Here is a 25,135-nt window from a genome sequence, read left to right as displayed (position 1 = left end):
AGTGCGACTGAGCATGCTCACAAGCAGGCGGAGATTACAAAAAAAAAACGATCATATGTACATTAAAATCACACACCCAAATATACAATTATAAATACACGTACAATTTATAATCAAATATAAATAATAATTTTTAACAAAGATATTATTTAACTAAACTAATAATAATGACATTAATTTATTAATAAACGAATAGTAGAAGCGGCAACAGGGACCGCCATTGTGATTCAACGATTTACGCCTGCGCATAGAGCATCGATACGTTTGCACACTTGCGCCCTCCTTAACTAGAAACATCGATATCAGCAAGAGAATATATCGCAGGGCCGTCGGCTAGGGCTGCAACGATATATCCAAACCTAGCTTTGCTTTGGCATTGCAACGCTCCGACAAAAACAAACGGCAGGCAACCGCAGCTCGGTACTCTGACAAAGTGGTGGCAGAGTTCTTTTCTCGTTCTTTGTTGTTGTTAGCGTTAGTGTTGTTGTCCATTGCCAAAGAAAACACGAACTCGAACGTGATCGGCGGAAATCTCTTGCGCAGAATCAGCCGAAACAGCTGCAGCCTCAGCATCAGCCACAGCCACAGCCACAGCTTTAGCCCAGTGTGTCACTGCCAACGTCAGAGCCAGTGGATGCTTTGATAACCATTATTCGAAATATTGTGTACTCTACTCGCGAATTGCCGACAAGTTCTAATACGTGTTTTTACCAATCTTTGTGTTTTTTGATTGGCCGAGTGCTGTGCGTCGAGCCAAAATGCAATTACATAAATAATATTTAAAATCGGTTAACAAAGACAAAAGTACCAAAAACACGTTCGGGTAAGCCAAGGCAGGAATCATACCAACAATTTTAGGGAATTGTGCAGGCCTATTGTTGCTGCAGTAGGTACACACACGCACACACACATGGGATGTACCATAACGAAATGATAAAGAAACGGCTGTTCTGTCCCTTGTTTGCCTGCCTGAATGTCCGATGCAACGGCATTCGGAATTCAATAACCACCCTCTGTCGAGCAGCTTCACACACACACACACACACACATACGTACACTCGGGTCAGCCTTAATCGTGCTCACTAATTTCCTTTGCCCTATCCTTCCTTCTAGTTGATTCTGGTGCGCTGATTTCGATTCGATTTTAAAACTATCCCCACATCTACATATCTCGATCCTGTGGCCAAGACCCGCTGCACAGATCCCAAGCGCATGAATCACCCTCGTATGTACCCTCCCCCAGCCACCGCAGTCAGAAACCGCTTTTTCACTGGCTATCAAGAAATTTACATGTTTGACTTTCGATTAGTCAGCAACACCAGCGAGATACTATGTACATATATTTTCGGTGCAATGACATCAAAGAACACTGAAATACTGGGGGACAAAACGCTATCTAGAAAACATCCAAATTTTTAGTTTCGTTGCAAACAACATTCAAATGTATGTGTGTAGTTCCTGTTACATATTCCTGATTATCGTTCTTGCGCATTTGAGAATGTAAATACGCTAGAACCTAGATTCCACTTATAACGGAAACAAAGTACCGCTGCCTTTCACATACATGCTATGTACATACATATGTACATATATACAATCCTCTGCCATTTTTTTGTCCCCAAAAACATCATGCGACATACATGATACATAAATATTTCTTCTGCTACAATGTATGGAGATCTAGGAATACGGGCTAAAAAATATTAGTTAATATGTATTTAAAATAGATTACGTTGCCTGCCTCTCTAATCAATTAAAAGTGTATGGCCTTAGCAGATTTAAGAATATACAAAATCAAAAATCATCACTTTTGGATCATTTCCCACTAAACGCACACTTTATCTAGTCATACTGCATACATAATAATAATTAAATCAATTGACTAATAACTATGTGCATCTGTGCAATATCTACATTACATACATACATATTTATGTATGTATTTAAATTCTGACTGCAACAAGTATTAACAACTTTTTTAACCTACTACCCGAAGAGGTAGACGAGTATAACTATAAGTATAAGATGTGCATACGTAAAAGCGAGAAGCGTTTCCGACCCCATACAGTATATACATACATACATATCTATATATACATACATGTGTATTTATGTAAGTACTTACATACATATATTCTCGATCAGCATCAATATTCGAGTCCGATATAGCCATGTCAGTCTAACGCCCTCATCTAATAAGCTTTGCATAAGGACTAGAGCTGTACGGACTCTATGTTTTCCCCATCTCTCATAAAAAGTGCAAGCAAGTGGTAGATACGCGGTCTGCCTTGCCGTACTCATTGAGGACCGGGTGTAAAAATGCTATATATGTATGTACATATCTATATACATATGCATATAGCCTTAAGTAAGCCTGCAACGACAGCACTGGTAGGTATGTATGTACATATGTACATACATGTGAATATACATTTGTTGATTGATAATTTTTTGGGCTTTCCTCCGGTTCTCGTCTTGGATTTCCCAAGAATTTCGAGTGGTGGGAATTCAAGCTTGATAAGACTGTTTCGGGTGTAATTTCATATGCATACATACATATACATACATACATATGTATACATAAGCTCCTATTTGCTTAGCTGTGTGTGCACAGTGCGTTTATAGAGGAGAGGAGTGAGAGCAGAGCATATGTAGTAATCCGCTGATCCCGAGTGGGGGAGCATTATCTGAAATCTGTGCCATCATCATTGCCAACTGGTTGGTTGGGGGGCTCCACTGTATTGTGTACACTCACGCAGCTATGGGAACGGGATGAGATGGAGTGGGATTGGATGCATGTACGGATAGGATATCCATTTGCGGGGACCGGTCCCCTTGTCCGAAAATCAAGAGAACTGAAAACAAACACACATGTTGATCATGCATGAAAGCAACCAACCGCTTCGTTTAACCCTCACCCTAGCTCTTTCTGGTGGTGCTGCTGCTGGCGCTGCAGCGTCACCAGTTCCCAGTTCTTCGGAGAGCGTTCCATGCACCGGAAACATACATATTTAAGTGCGTAACAAGGCGCATTTTAATTTAACCGATCCAAATAAAACAAACACAACAAAAAAACCAAATAAATTAAATTGTGTGTGTGCAAAGCAATTTGAGCCTCTCGTTGAATTTATGCATGCGCAGCAGAAAACCTCCCATGATACTCAACCCAGCTCAATTGAGATTTCCATTGATTTAGTATATCTGCTTGTTTTCCGTTGTATTTGCATACATACATACATACATACACACATACATACATAAATGCATAAATATGTACATATGTATACTGTTTGACGCGTTGTCAAGTTCATGCAAGTTCTTCTGTTTGCATTCCAACGATCGCAATTGCATATTAGGTGCGTTGAAGTCTCTGTGTGTGCGCGGGGTGGAGGAGGGTTGCCTCTTGCAAGACTGTTTCCAGTGCAGGCGCAGCCCTGCGCCACTTATTATCTCGAAAAGAAAATTAAAATTGAATTGGTCGTAAAAAATACATTAAAATTGCCGCTGATAACTCCTTGCCAGTCCGCACAGATAACCATTAAAAATCCAAGCTGTGAGCATTGGAATATGGAAGAACTCATGATTGTGCATTGTTAAGAGTCAAATAACATGCGCACACATTTAACTTTTTGTTCAGTTTTCGACGTTTCAACAGAACCTCTCATCAAATAAACTTTCGTTTTGCATTACATACAACAAATACATGGACATACATATACATATGTATATCCCCTATCAGTTGGGATTTTCAGGCCAACAATACCAACCTGGATATAAAATTCATTATAAAAATAACTGGCACACTTATTAATAAAGTTATCAAAGTCTCTTAAAAATACCATGAGCGCTCTGATTTTAAACATGAATAGTACATAGTAGAGGTGGGCATGGACCGTGTTTTCTTCGTGTCACGTCGTGACACGATGGGCGCCCGCGTGTGCGTGTTGAAAAAGGCAATCGGTGTGGCGTCCAGAACCATGCGAATATGTACACAATTATCTACATTTTGGCGGCTATTTTTTTTTAATTTCAAAACTCCCCCACATATGCTTACACACTGGACGTTACCACCTAAATTGATACAGCTTACAATTTTAACTATTTAAACTTAAGCATTTATTTTTAATTTTTTAAAATTATTTTTAGTTAAAAAAATATATTAATTTGTTAGTAAAACTAGTTGGCAAGTTTTAGGCTCGATACGGATTGTCAAGACGACAGCGAATGGCAATTTTACTAGAGCTTTGATTAGAGTGTTCGTACAATGTCAAAAAAACGAGAAGGAACGTGTAAGTCGCTTCTGTGGACGCGACTCTACTTTTATACCCGTACTCAGCCTGAATATAAATTTGTGAGCTTATGATTTGTGAAGAATTTTAACATATTTTACATTTTTTTCTACATCTGTCATCTACATCTAACATGTATATTATACACATAAAATATAAAATTGTTAAGCAGAGCCTCTTCTTTTATACCCGGTACTAAGTCAGTCAGATTATAGAATATTTTATCTGTTTCCATTTTACCGCTATGGTTTTTAATTGGGATCGGGGCTTAATTTTGAAGTCCACCTGTAACAGTGTTGTATCACAGACGGACGGACGGACAGACAAACAGCTTTATCGACTCGGCTATTGATGCTGATCAAAAATATATGTACTTTATGGGGTCGGAAACGTTTCCTTCTGTGCGTTATACACATCCACCTCGACCACAAAACTAATATACACCTGAACGCTTCGAGCACCAAGGCCCAAGCCCCAAAGCTTTAACACATCTCAGCAGGGTCAGCTCTTACACAATACATATACCCCTATATTCTGGTTGAGTAGCAGGTATAAAAAGTCTGTATTCATAGCAATTGAATCAGGAAGACTTAGACTGCTATTCTAGGCTTTTTTCACGGGGAAGTTCATGCGGGAAATAGCAGGAAAAAAAGCAGCTATGCAGATTTTAATCAATCGAAAACAGGATTGATCATTGCTACATATACATATTACCAGTTGAAATTTTATAACAAGTTCAAATCACATAAATCAAATGTCTGGTTCGTAGACTTCCTCGCTTATCCATGAGATCAAGTTTTTCTGAGCCCCTTGCATCCGCAGGATTTTTGCTACTTTGTCTATTTAGTTACTATTCGCTTAATTTCTGATTTGTAGGCGTGTGGAGTTGGATAAATTTACATTCAGTTAGTCAAGTCTATAAAAAAATCAATTTAATATTGGAAGTAGGTGGAAGGTAGGTGGAAGTAGGTAAGGTAAGACACTCATTTCTTGATCCTGAGTAAGAATACGTACACACATGTTCCACCTGTCTGCATACCATAAAACAGTATCCCTTTGCATACATACATATGTATGTAGGCTATGTATTCTTTATGGGTAATCATGTGCCATAATTGGCTTTACTTATTTAGCTTATCTGTAGTTTATCAATTTTGTATCATATTATAATAAATAATACTTTCTTCTATCTCATTTAAAACGTTAAATGCCAACTATGTATTTCAGCATGGACATAAACATGGACTTGGGTGCCCCCCCGACTGCATCACAGTCGATATACCCGCATTCGGCAACAATGTTTGCCGCCATCAGTGCCTGCGTCTTTATGACTGTTGGCGTGCTAGGTGAGTGAATAGACATCTTATGAATTTCCTTTATCGCCAACTGCTAACCTGCTCAACTACTTCTGCCCCAGGAAACCTAATCACATTGCTGGCTCTACTCAAAAGCCCAACGATACGGGAGCATGCGACGACAGCATTTGTCATATCCCTGAGTATATCAGACCTGCTATTCTGCTCCTTCAGCATGCCTCTGACAGCAGTTCGCTTCTTTCAGGAGGTGAGTCCGACCACGCATACACATTCCACATTCGGTATTTGACCTGAGCGTAACCAGTAATCGTTTCCACCACAGAGCTGGACCTTTGGCAGCACCTTGTGCAAGATATTCCCTGTCATCTTCTACGGCAACGTAGCCGTCTCACTTCTCAGCATGGTGGGAATCACCCTCAATAGGTAGGAGTTGGTGGCTGAGCCGCTCTGCGAAGGCTCTCGACTAATCCACACCCTGGTGTACTCGTAATCCTCTTCCAGGTACATATTGATCGCTTGCCATAGCCGATACTCACAGATTTACAAGCCTAAGCTCATAACGCTGCAGTTAGTTTTTGTGTGGGCCGTTTCCTTCTTGCTTCTGGTGAGTAAAAATGAATACCAGCATGAGATTAAATCTAAAAAATATCAAAAATATAATACGAGTATACGTATTACAGTTGCCGCCCATTCTCGGGATCTGGGGAGAAATGGGACTGGACGAGGCTACGTTCTCCTGCACAATACTCAAAAGAGGGGAAAGTCTATTAAGAAGACGCTTTTCCTTATTGGTTTCCTTCTGCCGTGCCTGGTCATCATTATCTCCTACTCCTGCATTTACATAACTGTGCTGCACCAAAAGAGGAAAATCCGAAGCCACGACAACTTCCAGATTGGTGCCAATGCGTCGGGAAAGGGCACATCCGGCGGCTCGTACGTGACGACAACGTGCACAAGAAAGGTGCGCGAGGACAACCGGCTCACCGTAATGATGGTGACCATCTTCCTGTGCTTTCTTATCTGCTTTCTGCCACTGATGCTGGCCAATGTGGTGGACGATGAGCGAAAAACCTCCTATCCCTGGCTGCATATAATAGCCTCAGTCATGGCCTGGGCCTCCAGCGTCATCAATCCGATCATTTACGCGGCTAGCAATCGCAACTACAGGCAAGTGCCATGGAAAACCTTTCCTCCCATCCCCCTCAGCATCCAATCATATTTATCCTTTCTCTTGCAGAGTGGCCTACTACAAGATATTTGCACTTCTCAAGTTCTGGGGCGAGCCCCTGTCGCCGATGCCTAGTAGGAACTATCACCAAAGCAAAAACTCAAAGGAACTTTCGGGCGTCATCCGCAGCACTCCGCTCTTTCACGCTGTTCAAAAGAATACTACCAACCAAATGTGCCAGACATATTCAGTGTGATTGAGTCGATGTCGGTGTCGGGCCTTTGCCTTTGTATTAGAGCTTTACACCATACCAATTACCAACTAATTACTTCGTAATATGTAATATGCATATGTAAGTCGCATATGTAAGTCGAAGCAACCGAAATAAATATAAATTTAGATCAATTGAGAATGCCATGTCTGAATTAACTGAATTAACGGATGCGTGAAATTTTAGAGAGCCTGGGCAATGCATGGACACAAGCTTTACTGTTATTGGCAACGGACTAGTCCATATTGGATTAATTTTGGTTCAGACTCAAGCCTAGCTATTAACTTCGAGGAATTGCACGCGTTACGCAAAAAGTATTCACGACAGTTGGTTGAGCGCTATGACACTATCTGGGAATCCAACCACAAAATCACAAATTCATATGATGAGGCACACGCGTTTTTCACTTCATTTAGGGACGCTCCCAGAATAGCGAGCAAAAAAAAATAGTTGTAATCACATTAAAAAAATTGTTTATTTTTCTTTTTCTTCTATTTTGCTGGATAACTCTTAACGTCCTCAAGATGTACAACAACATTAATTGTTGCAGTATTTATGCCTTGACGGCATATTTGCGCTGTGGGAAGATGGAACGCTTGCGAATTTCCTTCAGCGTCTTGCGGTTAGCATCGCGGGGCGACAGAGCCTTGCGGATTGCGCGAGTCTTCTTGCGGCGCAGATCCAGGGGCTTGTACTTCTTGTTCTTGAAGACCTTGCGCAGGTTCTCCTTCTGCTTCTGATGCATCACAATGTAGACGCGAGCGATGGCCTTGCGCACCACACGGCTGCAATTGCAAACAAATAAGTCGATCAGTCATGAAGCCGGCCAGGGGAAAGGGGAGGGTAGCCGGGCTACACTACTTACATCTTGGAGAGCTTGGATGGCGCTCCCCCGGTGACCTTGGCCACACGCAAATTGAGGAGCTCATTCTTGAGCTCATCCAATTGCTTGGTGAGCTCCTTCTTGTCCTTGGTTCTCAGCTCGGAGCACTTGACCTTTACCTAAAATTAATGAGGCAAACATTCGTCGAGTTATTAGTTATTCAGATAAGCACACAAAAAAATATAATTATCAACACGAATTAGGAATTGGTGTCTTTGTGTTTTACACATTTTTTTGATATATTATGCACGGATGTTTGTTATTTTCATAGATTAGTTTTCACGCTAAATTCGGCACCAACCATTTTTCTCGCTGGTCACGTCAAAAAAGAAAGAAGGAACGATAACTAGTTGACGTGAAAACGATTTCGGAGCCACCCAATGAACCAGCGCACTGGTTCAAGTTCCATGTCATCGAATCGTGTCGCTTTGGTTCTTTTTGTTCTAGATGTATAGGAATGCTAAAACTAACACATATATGCACTCAATGTTTTATACGAATATTTACAACAAATTTTACCATATCCATGTGGTAATATAATGAATCTTCTTCGACAAAAAGAAAATCGATGCAAAGAATCGGTTCATTCTGAGCTGCAATTTCGACGTATCGAACTCATTGTGGCGTCGAGCCATGTAAACAATCTCGGAACCTTCTCTGTCAAAGATTTACTGTATAATTAGGTTCGCAATTGTTCAACAAATAAGGAGCCAATGAGTTATTTAAGGGAAAACAAGGGAAATATTAATTGATAACAATGGCTGATAGGGCTATCAAGCTGTTAGTCATCGGAGAAAGCGGTGTGGGCAAATCCAGGTATGTTATATATGTATTTATTTCTGTGTCCCAAACCTGCTGCGTATATTCCATATACGCACAGATATGCTCATATGTATATACTGACGAGATATAAGCGAGAGTTTTAACAGCTTGAATCATATTTTGCAAACAGCTTAATACGGCGCTTTGTCGAGAACAAATTCGACGAGAATCATGACGTCACAATCGGCATGGACTTTAAAAGCAAGGTGATGAATGTCGACGGCACTGACTACAAAGTAGCACTCTGGGACACTGCGGGAGCCGAAAGGTTTCGCAGTCTAACACCGAGCTTCTATCGGAAGGCTCTTGGCGCCATCCTGGTCTACGATATCACGAACCGCGACTCCCTGGTCAAACTCGAGGCCTGGCTCGCCGAGCTGGACAGCTACAGCGATAATCCTAACATAGCCATAATCGTTGTGGGCAATAAAATCGACCAGGAGCGTGTTGTGGATCGGGAGGAGGGGCGCAAGTTTGCCCGAAAGCATCGTGCGCTTTTCATAGAGACCTCGGCCAAATGCGACCAGTTCGTTAGTGATGTGTTCAAGGATATTGTCGAGAAGGTAACTGATTCCACGGTGAAGTGGAAGGTATTTTCCATATGTACACATGTCCAGATATAATCAATTGTTCCCTTTCAGATTGTATCCTCCGAGTATTTTGGCAATGGAAATGGGTCCAATGGCATGGATATTGGCAATGGCAATCAAGATCGGGAGGAAACTGCATCGACGTGTTATTGTTGATGTCCGTGTGTTTTAGCCAGATGTTATGTGTGCTTTGTCAAATGTTTAGCCTGTATTTTCTTAATCGTTTCAATATCATTAGCATAAAGTCAACCCAACCATTCAACTTGTTTCGCCTATGAAGCCCATGTTCGTTCGTACACTCGAACGCATTGGCCTGTAATGAACGCAAAACTTAAATAGTTTCATAGAATAATAAAAAGAATAACTGTCAATCCTTATTGTTAAATGCAGGAAAGTTTACATCGGCCCGCCAAAGTTTATTCGCACATGTAGTGCAATAACCAATTGAAGTTTTTTTATACTGAAATCGAACATTTGTCTACCCGTAAGCTTCTTAACAGATAACGCCCCTTATTACTAGATGGAAAGACAAGCAATTGCAAGCAGAAGCAGCCCACGACCCATGACCCACCGTTTTACATCTCTTCCTCCCCCTCGCATATATGAATGTATGTATGTGCATACATATGTACCGACGTACAAGGAACAAAGCCGATGAAAAGAAACGCTGAATTGGTTTTTATACTTAGTGTGGAATGTAGTTTAGGCTTGGCGAAGATTATAAACCCTTCAAGTTAGACCCTCAATACCCCGAGCAGGCATTATGTTAGGAAAACATTCACATTTATATCATATCAGCTGTCATCCAGATGATAAGCGGTCTGATCTTGGCGCGATCTTACTGGATTACATATGCATAGGTACATATGTATGTATGTACATATGTATGAAAGCACTCATTAATTCAATGTAGACGATTGCTTGGAGTACCTGCATGCAACTGCGTTTTTCTCACGGCTGCTCGACAGAATCCTTATTTTGCAGCTATTCATTGCAGTATACATTGTGATCTGATTTATACCAATGCACATGTGAGTGATTATTTGGCCTTACATATTTATGCGAGTATTGTGAGAAGAGCTTGGAGCATGGCTATTTATGCTAGTCAAGAATAGGGCGAACAGGGCATACAATGGTTTTAATATTCATTGACGTTTGCATCTCCTTAACATATGGGCAGTTCCTATCTGGCGTTACGTTACATTCGTACGACAAAATGTTGAAAAATATAGTCAAAATGCCGAAATTTGGAAAAAGCATCTATATTCACAAAAAAAAATTGGAAAATTCGAGCATACGGATTTAAAGATATTAGCCAAAATATGACCTAAAATTGCGTTACATAAAACACAAGTGGTTTTCGAGCGACGTTACCAAATTCCGCGATTATAAAAGCCTAAAAATATACTGTTAGCCGAGGTTGGACAAACGTTCTGATAATTTTTTAGGTAGTTCAATATGTTAGAAAGACTTTAAGGAGAAACTTTTATCAAGAATCATCTTTTTCCTAGGAGATATGGTAAAAGAAAACATGTCTATACAAATACCAGAAAATACCAAAAACGTGAACTTTTGCTTATTTTAATAGGTTTTAGCATGAAAGTTAATAAAATTATATGTCAATAAAGTAAATTACCTTTCAATAAATTTTGGAAAAAAATATCCGGAAAAAATTATATGGAAATCGGTTTTTATTGACTTTTCATGATTTTTGGCCTGGCGGAACTGCCAATATGTACATATGTAGGTATGCATGTATAAACGTGTAGGAACGAAACCCAGTTGCAAAGTGATATCTGATTAAATATTAAAAGAATACGCTTGGATTATTATTAATAACCAGTCGTAAAGTTTAGGGAACTCAGTTTGTACGTATTTGAATTTATGCATATGTATATGTATATCATCCCACCATCGAGATACCATCCAGTCGTTATATCTCGCTCGTTATATTTAGCTACTAGACGCCGAGCGCATGGCAGGGGAGTCTCGGGAAATGGTTGTCTTCATTCTGGCCATAATAATATTCCGATCTGATCCAAAGGTCACATTTTGTTAGATGATCACGTTTTCTTCTCCCTCATAATCCAAGCCAAACATATATAAAGTTGATAATCGCTTCTTCCTTTAATTCTTCGTTTTTTATTTATATGAAATTTCCTTTTTCTTTCAAGTCAAAATGTTCTTTCTTGAAGTACTTTATGAAAAAAAAACATAGAGTAAATTGACTTCATTGCCAATAAAGGAAATTAGGTAGGATGTAGAATAGCAACAAAAGTCCAATCGGCATGACAGTTTAGGGTAATTTTAAGTTTAAAATTTAAAACGAAGGTGCACTGTAATATATGTATTATAATAGTACGACATCCCCTTTTCCATATACACGGAAAAATAACCTTAAACGGTCACGCTGACTGAAATTTTCATGGGTTTACGACATTGTACGGGTTTTCGTACGGCTAGTTTTTGCTTCTGCTCTAAGTTTTTGTTTGTTTTGCTTTGAGTTAGAGTGTATTTACATTTATCGGCGATTAAATGTAGCAATTACCGCTATCGCTAACAAGGTGGATTGGATTGAGAAATCGTTGAGGATGCGCTATTGCTTTAGAAAGAAAGAGAAGGCTTATAAAACACAGCTCGACATTTGGCCGCAACAATTCCCGGAGCTTGCCCTGTATTTACATTTTGTAGTCGTATAGGTTCCGTAAGTGTAACTTAAGATCTATCCACGTATATCGTTCGTCTTTCCTACAGCGAAGATCTGATCGCGATCCGGTGGCTGCTTCTACTTGCCCGAAATGCCACTCTTTTTGGCATCCAGTTCGTATATGAGCAGTCGCCACATTTTTACTACAAACACCTCAGCTTCCTCATCCAGTACCTGCAGGAGCAGCAGTCAGCACCGCATAAAAGTGAGTGAGAGTGAAAGAGAAAAAACAAGAAAATGAAATGAAGCTTGGATTAGTTTTCAGTTGAAGCTAAGCGTCTCAAAGGAGAGCTTACCATTTGCACATCGTCCAGGATGCTCTGGGGCTGACTGCCGGCCAAAACTTTGGAACATATAAAGTCCACTAAAGTTGGCTCCGGCTCACCGATATACTCAATGATTTTCTTATTTATCCATGGACGTATTTTTCGTTCCATTAGACCGCTATCGATCTCGTTGCGGTCAAGTTTATAATTAAATAGTTCCTCCTTTTGCGTGGGTATCCTGTCAATAATGCTTTTTATATGGCGCCGTTTTTCATCATACACCTTTGCACCATTCTCATCCTTTTTGGTGTTTGTCGCGGCAGCATCTGCGCTGTTGGTCGCAGATGCAGCTGCATCATTCTTACCGTGTTTGCTACTGTGATGTTTGCCGCCTGATTGGCTGCCGGCATTTGCGCTGCTGTTGTTTTTCCCGCCGCTCCCACTCCCGGACGACGCCGATCCGGACCCAGAGCCCCCGCCAGCTTGGGCTATCTTCTGGCTAACAGCAGCGGCGGCAGCTGTAGCGGCGGACACGGCAGAGCTCTGTCGCTCCGCTGCAGTCATAGTGCTGCTGTTCCCAACGCTGCCGACTTGATGATCGTTCTCATTGCTCATGTCGTCGTAATCTTTGTACGGGGTGGAATAAAATGTTAGGGGCAATGATTCATATGTGAAAATCCCATTCTGTCTTGTCTCACCTAGTGGAACCAGCTTGCGCTTCTTGGGGTTGATGTTCTCGTCGTTATCGTCGTCGTTGACGAAGACTCCGGTGGCCTCGATCTTCTTTTTCTTGAGGTTGTTGCCCAGAGTGAGCGAGATGAGCGGCATGGTTATAGGGGGAGTGGCTGAGGGGACCATGACCGAATCGTTCCCAGGGGCCAGGTCATTCATGGCACTCTGAGAAGGCGTGTGGATGTCGGCCACCGACAGTGAGTCCCTGGACTCACTGTTCTGCCGGCTTAAGCTGTTTTGACGCGACGGCGACTTCTTGTTGTTGTTCTTGGCATAGGCACTGGCATTGGAGGCAGTGTCGGCCATGGAGCCATGATCATCATTTGATATGGAATCATCGTTGTGTTCAGCCATGTCTGGATCGTAGGCCACCATCTCCTTGCGGCGCTTCTCCACCGATATCAGTGTGGAGTCCTGATTGTCAGCCCCTGTCGCAGCTCCTGCAGCTGTGGCCTGCTTAGTGAGGCGATCGCGCTGGCCGGTTACCGGCTCTTGGTTAACGGTTACAAGAATGCGCGGTTCGTACAGTTTCTCGATTTCGCGGCGGGCCTTCTCGTATTCCAGCGAAGGATTCTCGAACTCACCGCTAAAGATTTTGGTCTTCAGCTCGGCCAGTTCGTCCGCCTCCTTTTCCCGGTCCTTAGAATCTGCATCCGCTTCGCGAACGCGCTCTGCCAGACGCTGCTGGAGCTCCCGTCCTTTGTAGTACAGCGGGTCGTCGCGTTCATCGTCGTAGTCTTCGACGAACTCTTTCAGGCGCTTGGCATCGCTCTCGCGCTCCTCATGACGCATAACCTCCTTCAGGCGGTACTGTCGAAAGAAAGAATGAGACCAAATGAAATATTGCAAAAGCGTATGGTGATACTCCTTTCTACCTTTTCGTTCTCCTTGGACTTGCGCTTCTCGCGCATCTCCCAGTTGGAGAGGCGCTGCTGGTAGGCGATTTCCTTTTCGCGGGCTTTCTTTTCGGCCTTCTTGCGCTCACGCGTTTCCTCCTCCATTTCCTTCTCGCGACGCAAGTCGCGCACTGGCTTGAGGATCTTCTCCTCGCGCTCGCGCTCTCTGTCCCGCTCTCGTTCTCTTTCGCGGTCTCGCATTTCATTACGCTCCCGTTCCCTTTCTCGCTCCCGGAGCTCGACACGCTCCCTCTCCCGTTCACGTTCACGCTCCCGCTCGCGTTCACGCTCCTTCTCACGGAGCTCACGCACTTCCCTCTCCCTGTCTCGCTCTCTCTCACGTTCGCGCTCGTGATCCTTGGAACGGGACTTGGAGCGGCGACGTCGGCTCTCCTTCGCTTCGGGACGTCGCTCTTTCTGTGTTATATCGATGGTCACGGGATCCTTGCGGCTGCTGCCACTGCGAACCGAGACAGAAGCGGTACTGGAGCCAGTAGCAGGGGCAGAGGAGCCAGTGGCAGGGGCGACTGAACTGGGTCCAGTCGAGGCAGGTGTTGTCACATCCTTTTCAACGATCACGACAACGTCGTCTTCGGTGGCGCTGGCTTTTCTAGTGGAAGATTTGCGCTCGCTGTCACGCTGCTGCTTCTTCCGCTCTCTGTCACGCTCCTTCTCCTTACTGGCGGCCAGCTTCTCCTTTTCCTTCTCTTTCTCCAGCTCCTTGCGATGCTCATCGGCTTCCGCACGTTTGCGAAACTTACCGATCTCGCTGCTTATCAGATTACGTTTCTCTTCCTCCAGTGCATTTTCGTTGAGGACCTTGATCTTGATGTCATCCTCCCGACGGGTCTTCTTGTTGCGGTTGCTGCTGCCATACAGATCACCGCGAGTGCTGCCATCGAAGCCTTCGAATTCGTGCTTGTGCTCTTCGAGCAGATCCTGCATCTGGTTGACGGCGCGTTCGTCTTCAGTCTTTTCGTCCACAGCATTCGCTCCCTCCCCATTCTTGCATTCTTTCTCCTTGTAGTCCTCGATGAGTACTTTATTCTTCGCATCCACCTTGGCCACCAGTTTCTTGCCGTCGATTTCCATCTCGCTGAGCAGGCGAACGGCCCGCATCGCCGCAATAGGGCCACTGAAATAAGGCAAGTTGCTGTTAAAGGTGTGTGTATCAGATAGCTCGCACCAATCACCAATGACAGACAGATGAGATAGAAGTGAACTTTAAGTGTTTCCATTAAGGAGCAATCGTTCAGTTCACTGCTACCTTGCGTTTGTCGAATCATTGCGACAACATACTCAAACTCGCAGAATCCGAATGTGGAGACGCGCTTCCAGTTGATGACCATGCCGCATGTGGCGAGGATCCGTTTCAGCAGAGCTTCAGGGACCCGTTCACTTATGTTGCCGACGAACACGGTTATGATTGGTCCACGGAACTGAGGCTGTGGCTCCGGCGGGCGGTGATATACTGTCGGTTGAGAGCTGATTGTGGCAGAGTTGCGAAAGCTGCGAGGCGGATTGCCCATGGACTGCATCATCTGCAAACACAGTTGGAATCAACCATATCAGTGCTGTTGGCCGCAATGGTCGATGGAACTACAGGTTTTACTTACGTGTGGCGGCGGAATAGACGCATTCATGTAGGGCGGCATTGGAGCACGAGGTGGATAGGACATTTTGCCGACTTTTCTTTGCTTTCAGCTTTTCTATATATTTTCAAAATGTTGGCGTGCGTGCAAATATAAGCCGACAAAATACACACACACACAGTTAAATGCAACCACACACAGTCACACGACAGCGATACGCGCAAACGCCACACAAGAGAATGTGTGTTGTGATGTCGGAAAGCTTTACTCCACTGTATAACTGAAAGTGGTGGCAAAGTTAATCGGCCATTGACTTTACACTAAATTTCTTATGAGTGAGCAACTCTTTTGTACGCATACGAAACTACACGCCAAATTTATTTAATTGATTTTCGCTCAAACGTTGAACTGAACCCAATTTTTTGAGTAGTAGCGACTCACTCAACTTACTTTAATTTACAGCTGTACTGTACTACAGCGACGCCGGCAGCGCTGCCTTCCGTGACTGCGTTGATATATTCCTCGGTTTTGATATTCGGCTGAGGATTACTTGCTAGATGGAGTCTTCAGTACCAATCATATAATATTCGAGGATAAATGAATAAATTTCTCAAAAGATTTACTAATTTAAAGTACTCATTTTTATTGGATTCTTTATAAAATAAGGTTAAATCAAAAAAGGTTTGTTCAAACATTAATTTTTACTAACATGGTAACTACACATTTGCTACATATTAACTACATATGTATATGTATATTTCGAAAGAGACACTGACGAGGAAATGTGTACGTTTCCCAGATGGATGGTGGAATTAAGCCTAGTACTCAGACGCGCTAAACTTTCCGTCAGCCTAAAGCCTAGTACTCAGATCGAAAAAACCACCTAGCGAACAGAATCAGGGTTGATATTCGTATGAAACCGATAAGAAATGTTTTACGGCAAAAACTGTTTTCTAGGCTCTGTACGGAAGGCAGTACTCAGATCGAAAAACAAAAAGGTCGGTATATACTGGACAAGTATCCGAAGTATTTGCTTGTGTTTTTGGTATGTTTAAGCCTAGTACTCAGTTCGAAAATCTGTTTGCTAGCAAGCAGATGTCATATATTTTTCGAGCGACCAGTGGTGTGACCAGAGGTATGCACTGCATTCCGAACGGTTACACTGCTCAGACCGCTGCTTGGTTTTGTTTAAAGTTAACAAAATGCACTTCTTCGGCTGGGGCCGCTCTTCCCCAGGCATATCCTGGGCTCCCCAATATTTTATTGGCAAGGTAATGTGTCTGACTATCAGCAGCAGTAGATGGCGACGCCTCCCGTGCCGGACACCGTGAAAAAAAAATGTTTTGAAAACAATATTTGTTTTATATATATGAAAATTAATAAAAATAATAAACTATAATATCCATATAATTGTCATTCATATAATACTGCATTAGCTAGATTCTATTTTTCTTCATTATTAAAATATTTCATTTGGTTTGTTGTTCTCTTATTGCAATGTTTGCTGGCAAATTATATCAAATTGATATCTTTTTCGAGGTGGGTCGTACAGAGCCTAAAAAACAGTTTTTGCCATAAAACATTTTTTATCGGTTTCATACGAATATCAACCCTGAGTCTGTTCGCGAGGTGTTTTTTTCGATCTGAGTACTAGGCTTTAGACCCACCTCGAAAGTTATATCAATTTGATATATTTGGCCAGCTTTAGACAAAAAACCAAATGAAATATTTTATTGAAACAGTTATATCAATTTGATTTATATTTTTTAATTTCAAACACGAATTGCACAAAATCTTGCTGCTGCTGATAGTCAGACACATTACCTTGCCAATAAAATATTTGGGAGCCCAGGATATGCCTGGGGAAGAGCGACCCCAGCCGAAGAAGTACATTTTATTAACTTAAAAAAAAACTAAGCAGCTGTCTGAGCAGTGTAACCGTACGGAATGCAGTGCACACCTCTGGTCCCACCACTGGCCGCTAGAAGAATATATGACATCTGCTTGCTAGTAAACAGTTTTTGGATCTGAGTACTAGGCTTAACTCTCAACTCTCTACACTTTTTACAGTTCAAGTGTATTCATCGATATATATCAGTGTTATGTGATTTTTATACGTTAATAGCCCTATAAATATATAAACAAAACAAAATGCGAGTTAATAACTTGCTGAGATTCCGCACCACTTCTCTGCAAAGGTGCAGCATCAAGCAGCAATATGTGCCGGAGCACAAGCCTGCGCTGGACGATGATATAAAGCGGCTGGAGGATTTTTTGCTCTCGAAACCAAATGTTGTAGTATTGACCGGGGCTGGAATTTCAACTGAATCAGGTGATTTGCTTATATTAATGACAAATATTCAACTCTAGTTGTACGCAGAACATTCATGAAACTCCTGTTGCTTTCGCCAGGTATACCCGACTACCGTTCCGAGGGTGTTGGCCTTTACGCCCGTACCAACCACAAACCCATACAGCACATGGAGTTCCTAAAATCCTCTAACGTACGCAGACGCTACTGGGCGCGCAACTTTGTGGGCTGGCCTAGTTTCTCTAGTAAACAGGCCAATGCGACACACCACGCTCTGTCTCGCTTCGAGCGCGAACTGCGCATTCAGTCTGTGGTCACCCAGAATGTCGATCGTCTTCACACCAAGGCTGGCACCAAGAACGTGGTAGAACTTCATGGTAGTGGTTACGTGGTAAAGTGCCTGTCTTGCGAGTATAGCACTGATCGTCATGAGTTTCAGAACATATTGGCCTCCCTAAATTCGACGTTCAGCAATGCGCTTGAAATGATCCGCCCCGATGGTGATGTGGAGATTCCTCTCGATTACATAGAAAACTTCCAAATACCTGACTGCCCGCAGTGCTGTGGCGATCTCAAGCCAGACATTGTGTTCTTCGGTGACTGCGTGCCCAAGCAGCGCATCGATCAGATCGCTAAAATGGTGTACAATAGCGACGGATTGCTGGTGCTTGGTTCTAGTCTGCTGGTTTTTTCCGGCTACCGCATCGTTCTGCAGACGAAGGACCTCAAGTTGCCGGTGGCGATTGTAAACATTGGAGACACACGGGCCGACCACTTGGCCGACATCAAAATTTCGGCAAAATGCGGCGATGTGATACCCAAACTGTTTGACTTTCGCAAGAGCGGCTCGGCCAAGAGCACTAGCTAGAATATGTTCTACCCGCCGCCACAATAAGCTTAGAAGGTTTTTTTTTGTGACAGGGACACTGCTATAGTATCAAAAAAGTTGTATGTACATATGTATTTACCCCGAAAAATTACAACACCTTTATGTTTGAGGATCGACTTTGGCAATAATGGCGAGATCTGTATCTGCCATCAGCTGGTTCTATATGGCCCCAGGAGATCTCGTAAATTTGATGGGGCATGATATTCCGGTGCTGCCGAACTCGTAGATAATCAAGTAAAAGAATGGATCTTTCGGACAGGACTTCCACAGACCAAGCGTAAATATTCCTGATCAGGCTGGGGATTTGTTTTTTAGTGGCCATATCATAGTCGCTTCTACAAAAATGTATGTACACATTTTCAGAGCAGCCTGACATTGACTCTAAAAGATGGCTGCTGGGATGCGATCATCCCAGCTGCCGACGTCAGCACAGAAAAATTTGATAGCTATGTATGCACTGTTTTTATTTATATTTTCTGGACTTTTATAGAAATGGCAGCATCTCTATTGTACGATCTGAAATTTGAAATATGTCCTGGTGCGAAATCATTTGTTTTCCCATTTAGTGTGCTGTGAATGTCAATTATTTAGAGTAGTATTTGAAAACTATCGGGTAAATATCGTATTGAAACATGCTGACCAGAACATCCCAGGTGGATGCCGGAATAAACTAGCATTTTTCGGACAGCCAGAAATTACGAAATATATCTCAGAATAGAGAATTTATAGTATTATATCAACTATTGACTATATTTTGACAAGTAAATTTCTGCGCAAAATACCGATATGTCGCGTAAGGAATAGAGGTGGAGAAACATCGATGTTCGTAGACATCGATGTTTTAAAAAATAGAAATTTTTTTTCTGTACATTAAATTAATTTAATTGATAAGATTTGGTTCATTTTATAACAAAATAAAAAGCTTTATTCGTAAAAGCGAAAAAAAAACAAATTCAATGAGATCAAAATACAAAACTTATTCTATAAGTTTAGCAGAAAATGGTTTGGTTCTTATTGATAAACATAAGTTTATCTACGACAATAACTTTAATTCTGGTACGACGGTCCGATATGATCTGTCCAGCCTTGCTGAAAGTCCTTTCGGACTCGCACGATGTTGCCACACATCCACCGACGTTGCCTACACCAGCAGTTGAATATCTGAAAACATCTAAATACTGTGAATAATTCAATTTATAAATATATTCTTAGTAAGAATTTCTCTTCTCATACTTTACTTAAGCCTAGTACTCAGATCGAAAAACTGTTTGCTAGCAAACAGATGTCATATATTTTTCGAGCGACCAGTGGTGTGACCAGAGGTGTGCACTGCATTCCGTACGGTTACACTGCTCAGACAGCTGCTTAGTTTTTTTTTAAGTTAATAAAATGTACTTCTTCGGCTGGGGTCGCTCTTCCCCAGGCATATCCTGGGCTCCCAAATATTTTATTGGCAAGGTAATGTGTCTGACTATCAGCAGCAGCAGATGGCGACGCCACCCGTGCCGACCACTGTGAAGACAAACTGTTTTGAAAGCAATATCTGTTTTATGGTTATGAAAATTAATAAAAATATTAAATTATAATATCCATATAATTGTCATTCATATAATACTGCATTAGCTAGATTCTATTTTTCTTCATTATTAAAATATTTCATTTGGTTTTTTTTTTCTCTTATTGCAATGTTTGCTTCGTGTTTGCTGGCAAAAGATATCAAATTGATATCTTTTTCGAGGTGGGTTGAAACATACCAATACTTCTGATACTTTTCCAGTATATACCGACCTTTTTGTTTTTTGATCTGAGTACCGCCTTCCGTACAGAGCCTAGAAAACAGTTTTGCCGTAAAACATTTCTTATCGGTTTCATACGAATATCAACCCTGATTCTGTTCGCGAGGTGTTTTTTTCGATCTGAGTACTAGGCTTAAGCACTAACCATACAGTATACTGTACTGTATACAGTATGGCTTAAGGTATACTTAAGTACTTGTTAAAATGACCGGCAACTCCATTCGGTGCACAAAATTTTTCGGTAAATCGTGGTGGTTTTAAAAAATTTGCTCTCTTTTACGTGGTGTAAGCCACATGTATTTAACGGGAACGTTGCAAAAAATGAATCTACTTGATTGTTATTATTAATGATTTTAAAATTATCAATGGATATTTTTGTGTTATAGCCTTTTTACACTGGGCGCGTCTGCTATCGATATCGGAATAGACGCAATGAAGCAGAAAAGGCGTTTACATTGGCAGACGTGCGTCTTGAATTTTGATTTGGGTGCTTGATGACAAGGAAAGTAAACAAATTTTGAGAAATCAACAGAATTATGCAAGACGACAAGAAAATGGACGAACGAGAATTGATTCTTATATTTATTTATTATTTTCAGACATTTCTTTGTAGAGTTTGTGGGAGTTCTTCTTCAAATTATGAAAACCATCGAAGTTCGTCTCCAGCAGTGTCATAATGGCATCAGGGGTAACGGTAACCGTTACTTTTTTTAACGTATTTTATATCGAAAGGTATTTTTTGGGTACAAAAAGAAAATTTGTATAATTGTATATCAAATACATATTAAACTTAAGCAAGTAGTAGCTAAAAATAATATTAAAAATAAAGTAACAGTAAAATAGTAGAGTTGACAGTAAAAAATAAATTTTAATCCTAATCAGGATCCGTCCCTGGGGTCTGTCAACCTCAGGTTATAGATGGAAACGTATCAGACATAATTTCTGGACAGAATACGTTTATCATCACCAATAATTGCCGCATTGGGGTTCGGGATTCTTCGTATCTCTTTATCAAAATTTCAACCATTTTTCATTGGTTGGTGCTGTTTATTGGGATTTTCTACTCTTTTGGGAAATTAAATTCTAAATGTTGCTCGAGTACATGGTAGAAATCTTATGTTTTAGGTGGGACCGGGATATATGTCTACACAAAACACAAATCAAATGCATGAATAGGTAAAAACCATATCAGTCTAAGAAAAATTCAATATTAATATTTTAGAGCCGCTTGGAGCAACAAATTGAACATTAATTAAAGTAAATAAGGTGTAAATTGTATACTACACGACCCTATTATGTAAGCAACCCAATAAAAAAGGAGTTCTGAAAACTAGCCAGTCTTGTACAATGTTTATTGATGAATTGGATAAAATTTGTTGTTTAGGCCTGAGAGGGCTAACTAGCTAGTAATATTAAACCGAATATCAAAATCGAGGAATATTAACGCATCTTGTCCTATCCGTCAGTATATTTATGGTATATTTTGATAATAAGATATATTTCGCTATATTTCTGAGGCGGTATATTTTATCGATAAGTCCACGGTCGCACTGGCCGAAACTAACAAGAACAACAACATATTTTAGGTTGTTATTAATTAAAAACTGAAAAAATGGCATACGACTTAAAAAAGGAGTCAGATGTGAAGGAGTATATCGACAAGCTGGGCGTGGAGTATCGATTTGGCTGTTATTCGGAGAGGAAACCGGAAGGTAAACACATAAAAACAGTAAAAACAACTCTGTTATAACCTATGTTACTGGGCTCAACTATTTTAATTACAAAACAAATCGTGACCTGAGATAACACCTACATATGTATATGCGTACACTTTAATCGCAGCTTGCCACCTGCTAGGCGACTATCTTGAGGGCATCAAGAAGGACTTCGAAAAGGCGTCAAAGGTATACAAATCAACATGTGACGATTATGGTTACGCAAAGTCCTGTTATAAGTTTGGCAACTATAGCATTCTGGGCAAGGGTAAAAGCGGAAGCAAGGGCGAACCCCGAGTGGCGTACCAGTACTACGAGAAGGGATGCAACTTAAACGATTCCGATGCCTGTCTCCACTCCGGCCTGTTGCTTGTCTCGCGCTCCATGCCCAAAGAGATCGACAGAAATGTGCCGAAGGTGAGTTGAGTACGATCTAAAGATGATGTCTGACTATCTCTTACTAATTATGCAGGGCTTGGAGTTCCTCACAAAGAGCTGCGACATGAATAATGCAAACGCCTGCTTCTATTTGTCCGGCATGCACATCTCTGGCGTTCAAAAAAGGACAGAGCCAGGTACCCTGGTTGCGAGCAGTGGACCCACGCCCGCCAAATCGCTCAAGGACTCCGATTACATTGTGCTCAAAGACATGAAGAAGGCATTTCAGTTTGCCTACAAGGCGTGCGAGTTGCGCAACGTGTACGCATGTGCCAACTTAAGCCAGATGTACGCCCGCGGCGACGGCATCGAGAAAAACGAGAAAGAGGCTGAGAAGTACAAGAAGCTAGCCCTGGAGATGCAAGAGGAGATCAAGAAGCAGCAGGAAACGCTCGGCTTTCAGCAGGGCGTCGGCATGCCAAACTGATTCAACACTAAATATATTTCTATGCGTGTTTCGTACTGCAGTAAAATCAAGCACTATCTACTCAACAGTTAGCAATTACCATGCTTCTGTTTCTTCCCTCACTTAGTTCAATGTATCGTTTTCGTGTTTTTTTTTATTTTTATTTTTTTTCACTTCCCTACTTTCATCTTCAATCTGACCATTGTGGTTCTACAAAATAGCAACTGTTTTTAGTTTCAGTGTACATAGGCGGCATGTGCGTTTTTGGCATGTGTACGGAAATGAGCGCGAAGCGAACGACGGAACAAGATCGGCGCTGAGCAATCGAAGACAACAAAATATTAATTCCTAGATTTAATTGTTACTGTTATCAAGAATGAAACTAAAACCCTTATATAATTCTGTTGATACCCCTATATTAAATACAAAAAAAAGTCCAGCCAGGACCATAGACCAAACTTCGAGGTAAACTACCTTTTCCGTGTTTGTACATATTTTATCTGCTCTTCACAGAAATATATACAATCAAAAAGACAACAAAGCACTGGTGATTTATGGAACGCATGCTCAATTATCTTTATTTGCGATCGCCATTTGCCGTGACTGTTACGCGTGTTCAATTTAAAATCTATTTGAATGTATATGTGAATACAGTGCGACACAAAACTGTACCACAGATCAAAGCCAGCGGCGATATTTATTATCTACCAAGAGATTTATTAACTTGAGTTATTTTTCAAGTTAACTTTGATAGCCCACGGTATTCATTTAGTCAAGAATCGTATGTTTATTGATCTCTGCTAAAATAAATGGGTTCTCCGTATATAAAATATTAAATTACATACATACATACATACGTATGTAGATATACATTTTTAATTTAATTTATAAAATAAAAATCTCTATCAAGAAAGTGCGACCAGTTTAAGAATTTATGTTATTTTAAGTGCACTTTCGAAACGAAAATATTATCAAACAAAAATAATATTAATGGAACAAATTGAATTACCCAATGATACCCACATGGTAGGGAATAATCTATTCGCAAAGAATGTTAATAGAAATACACTCCAATGCATATCTTTTATAAATTCCTTATCCTATGTGTACATACATGTACACTTAAATAAGTAGATATTGGACACAATAGAAGTTGTAGAAATGTAATTTGATTTGCATAGATAGCTAGTCGCAAAGACATCCCGAAAATCGCTACGTCTGGTGTGGAGTGCAGTATTTTCATCTTCTTCCTCATTCTGTGCTGGCTTATCGGACGTATTAAATTTAGAATGCTTAAAACTAAAGTCGAAAGACTTTTTAGGCCAGTAAAAATGATATGTTTCTGTTATTATGATGGATTCTTTTGTAGCCTTAGCGCTTTTTGAATTGGGGGAAGTGAACAAAAAAACCCCCTTATCAGCTTATCAAATTTGAGTTGAGCAGAAATCCCACTGCATTCACACATTGCATACATATATTGTTTTTGCATTCTCGGTCTGGAGGCTAGGTGGGGCACAGCTGCGCATACCTAACACGGTGGTTTTGTTTTTGGATTCCCGAGAACGAGCCTTGGACGCAAAGACCGCTTTTTACAGCTGTCTTACATTTTTGAGAAGCACTGCCTTTTCGTGTATATTTGTAACCTTAGAGAACTTGACAATCGTCTGATCTACTGTCTATTTTAATAGATTGAGGCTTAATTAATAACGCTTTTGTTCAATTAGTGGCTGCTTAGTTAGAGGCGTCCGCCAACATCCTCAACACGCTCGCCCTAGCTGCTCGTGGGCTTATTCATATCTCGCCGCAACGGTAAACACAGACAGTGGAACCTGGCACGTAAACTTAAATAAATTTGGAAAGCCAAAAATAGTACGATTAGTATTCTGTTTGGGGAGCCCTTCTCATGTCCGAGAATCCTGATAAGGGTGCATAGGAGAAGATGATGTGGCGATGAGCAATCGTCATTTGGATATCCCTGTGGAAAAGTCGGCACGAGTTGGCGCATAACTCCAATTAGTTGATTTGATCGCTCTAGCATGACTCGACCT

The 25,135-nt window shown here is 41.3% G+C and overlaps 6 protein-coding genes across 8 annotated transcripts; 4 read left to right on the top strand and 2 right to left on the bottom strand.

Moving 5' to 3' along the window:
- The first annotated feature begins 5,028 nt into the window (after window positions 1–5,028).
- On the top strand, window positions 5,029–7,179 carry LOC111072298 (protein trapped in endoderm-1). The gene is given in 9 exon segments (XM_022364059.2): window positions 5,029–5,050; window positions 5,166–5,244; window positions 5,517–5,635; window positions 5,707–5,852; window positions 5,928–6,028; window positions 6,107–6,209; window positions 6,286–6,358; window positions 6,361–6,772; window positions 6,843–7,179. Coding segments are annotated over 9 exon segments (1,227 nt in total). The 5' UTR covers window positions 5,029–5,043; the 3' UTR covers window positions 7,030–7,179.
- A 321-nt stretch (window positions 7,180–7,500) lies between these two features.
- LOC111072306 (60S ribosomal protein L35) lies at window positions 7,501–8,333 on the bottom strand. Its single transcript, XM_022364074.2, has 3 exons — window positions 8,229–8,333; window positions 7,910–8,046; window positions 7,501–7,829 (listed from the first exon to the last, which is right to left on the bottom strand). Exons 1-3 carry the CDS (start codon window positions 8,229–8,231, stop codon window positions 7,598–7,600), a joined length of 372 nt encoding a protein of 123 aa, XP_022219766.1. The 5' UTR covers window positions 8,232–8,333; the 3' UTR covers window positions 7,501–7,597.
- Window positions 8,334–8,546: 213 nt separating this feature from the next.
- LOC111072304 (ras-related protein Rab-18) lies at window positions 8,547–9,710 on the top strand. The gene is made up of 3 exons (XM_022364070.2): window positions 8,547–8,743; window positions 8,880–9,312; window positions 9,391–9,710. The coding sequence occupies exons 1-3, from the start codon at window positions 8,685–8,687 to the stop codon at window positions 9,493–9,495; spliced, it is 597 nt and encodes a 198-aa protein (XP_022219762.1). The 5' UTR covers window positions 8,547–8,684; the 3' UTR covers window positions 9,496–9,710.
- A 2,373-nt stretch (window positions 9,711–12,083) lies between these two features.
- LOC111072293 (RNA-binding protein 25) lies at window positions 12,084–16,182 on the bottom strand. Of its 2 annotated transcripts, XM_022364050.2 has the most exons (7): window positions 15,983–16,182; window positions 15,557–15,812; window positions 15,240–15,481; window positions 13,920–15,075; window positions 13,011–13,854; window positions 12,343–12,938; window positions 12,084–12,220 (listed from the first exon to the last, which is right to left on the bottom strand). In XM_022364050.2, the coding sequence occupies exons 2-7, from the start codon at window positions 15,617–15,619 to the stop codon at window positions 12,125–12,127; spliced, it is 2,997 nt and encodes a 998-aa protein (XP_022219742.1). In that variant the 5' UTR covers window positions 15,620–15,812; window positions 15,983–16,182; the 3' UTR covers window positions 12,084–12,124. The 2 variants fall into 2 exon arrangements, with proteins under 2 accessions (XP_022219742.1, XP_022219743.1); XM_022364051.2 differs by lacking the exons at window positions 12,084–12,220; window positions 15,983–16,182 and having other exon boundaries at window positions 12,396–12,550; window positions 12,678–12,938; window positions 15,557–15,965.
- A 1,397-nt stretch (window positions 16,183–17,579) lies between these two features.
- On the top strand, window positions 17,580–18,839 carry LOC111072299 (NAD-dependent protein deacylase Sirt4). Of its 2 annotated transcripts, XM_022364062.2 has the most exons (3): window positions 17,580–17,864; window positions 17,945–18,220; window positions 18,283–18,423. In XM_022364062.2, the coding sequence occupies exons 1-3, from the start codon at window positions 17,684–17,686 to the stop codon at window positions 18,324–18,326; spliced, it is 501 nt and encodes a 166-aa protein (XP_022219754.1). In that variant the 5' UTR covers window positions 17,580–17,683; the 3' UTR covers window positions 18,327–18,423. The 2 variants fall into 2 exon arrangements, with proteins under 2 accessions (XP_022219754.1, XP_022219753.1); XM_022364061.2 differs by having other exon boundaries at window positions 17,588–17,864; window positions 17,945–18,839.
- A 3,223-nt stretch (window positions 18,840–22,062) lies between these two features.
- LOC111072302 (cytochrome c oxidase assembly factor 7 homolog) lies at window positions 22,063–23,545 on the top strand. Its single transcript, XM_022364067.2, has 3 exons — window positions 22,063–22,240; window positions 22,371–22,660; window positions 22,716–23,545. The coding sequence occupies exons 1-3, from the start codon at window positions 22,141–22,143 to the stop codon at window positions 23,106–23,108; spliced, it is 783 nt and encodes a 260-aa protein (XP_022219759.1). The 5' UTR covers window positions 22,063–22,140; the 3' UTR covers window positions 23,109–23,545.
- The last annotated feature ends 1,590 nt before the right edge of the window (window positions 23,546–25,135 follow it).

The sequence above is a fragment of the Drosophila obscura genome, unplaced genomic scaffold, assembly GCF_018151105.1.
Source record: "Drosophila obscura isolate BZ-5 IFL unplaced genomic scaffold, ASM1815110v1 contig_75, whole genome shotgun sequence".
NCBI classification, from domain to species: domain Eukaryota; kingdom Metazoa; phylum Arthropoda; class Insecta; order Diptera; family Drosophilidae; genus Drosophila; species Drosophila obscura.
The sequence above is the reverse complement of the archived record's forward strand: the minus strand, read 5'-3'. Positions and strand labels throughout refer to the sequence as shown.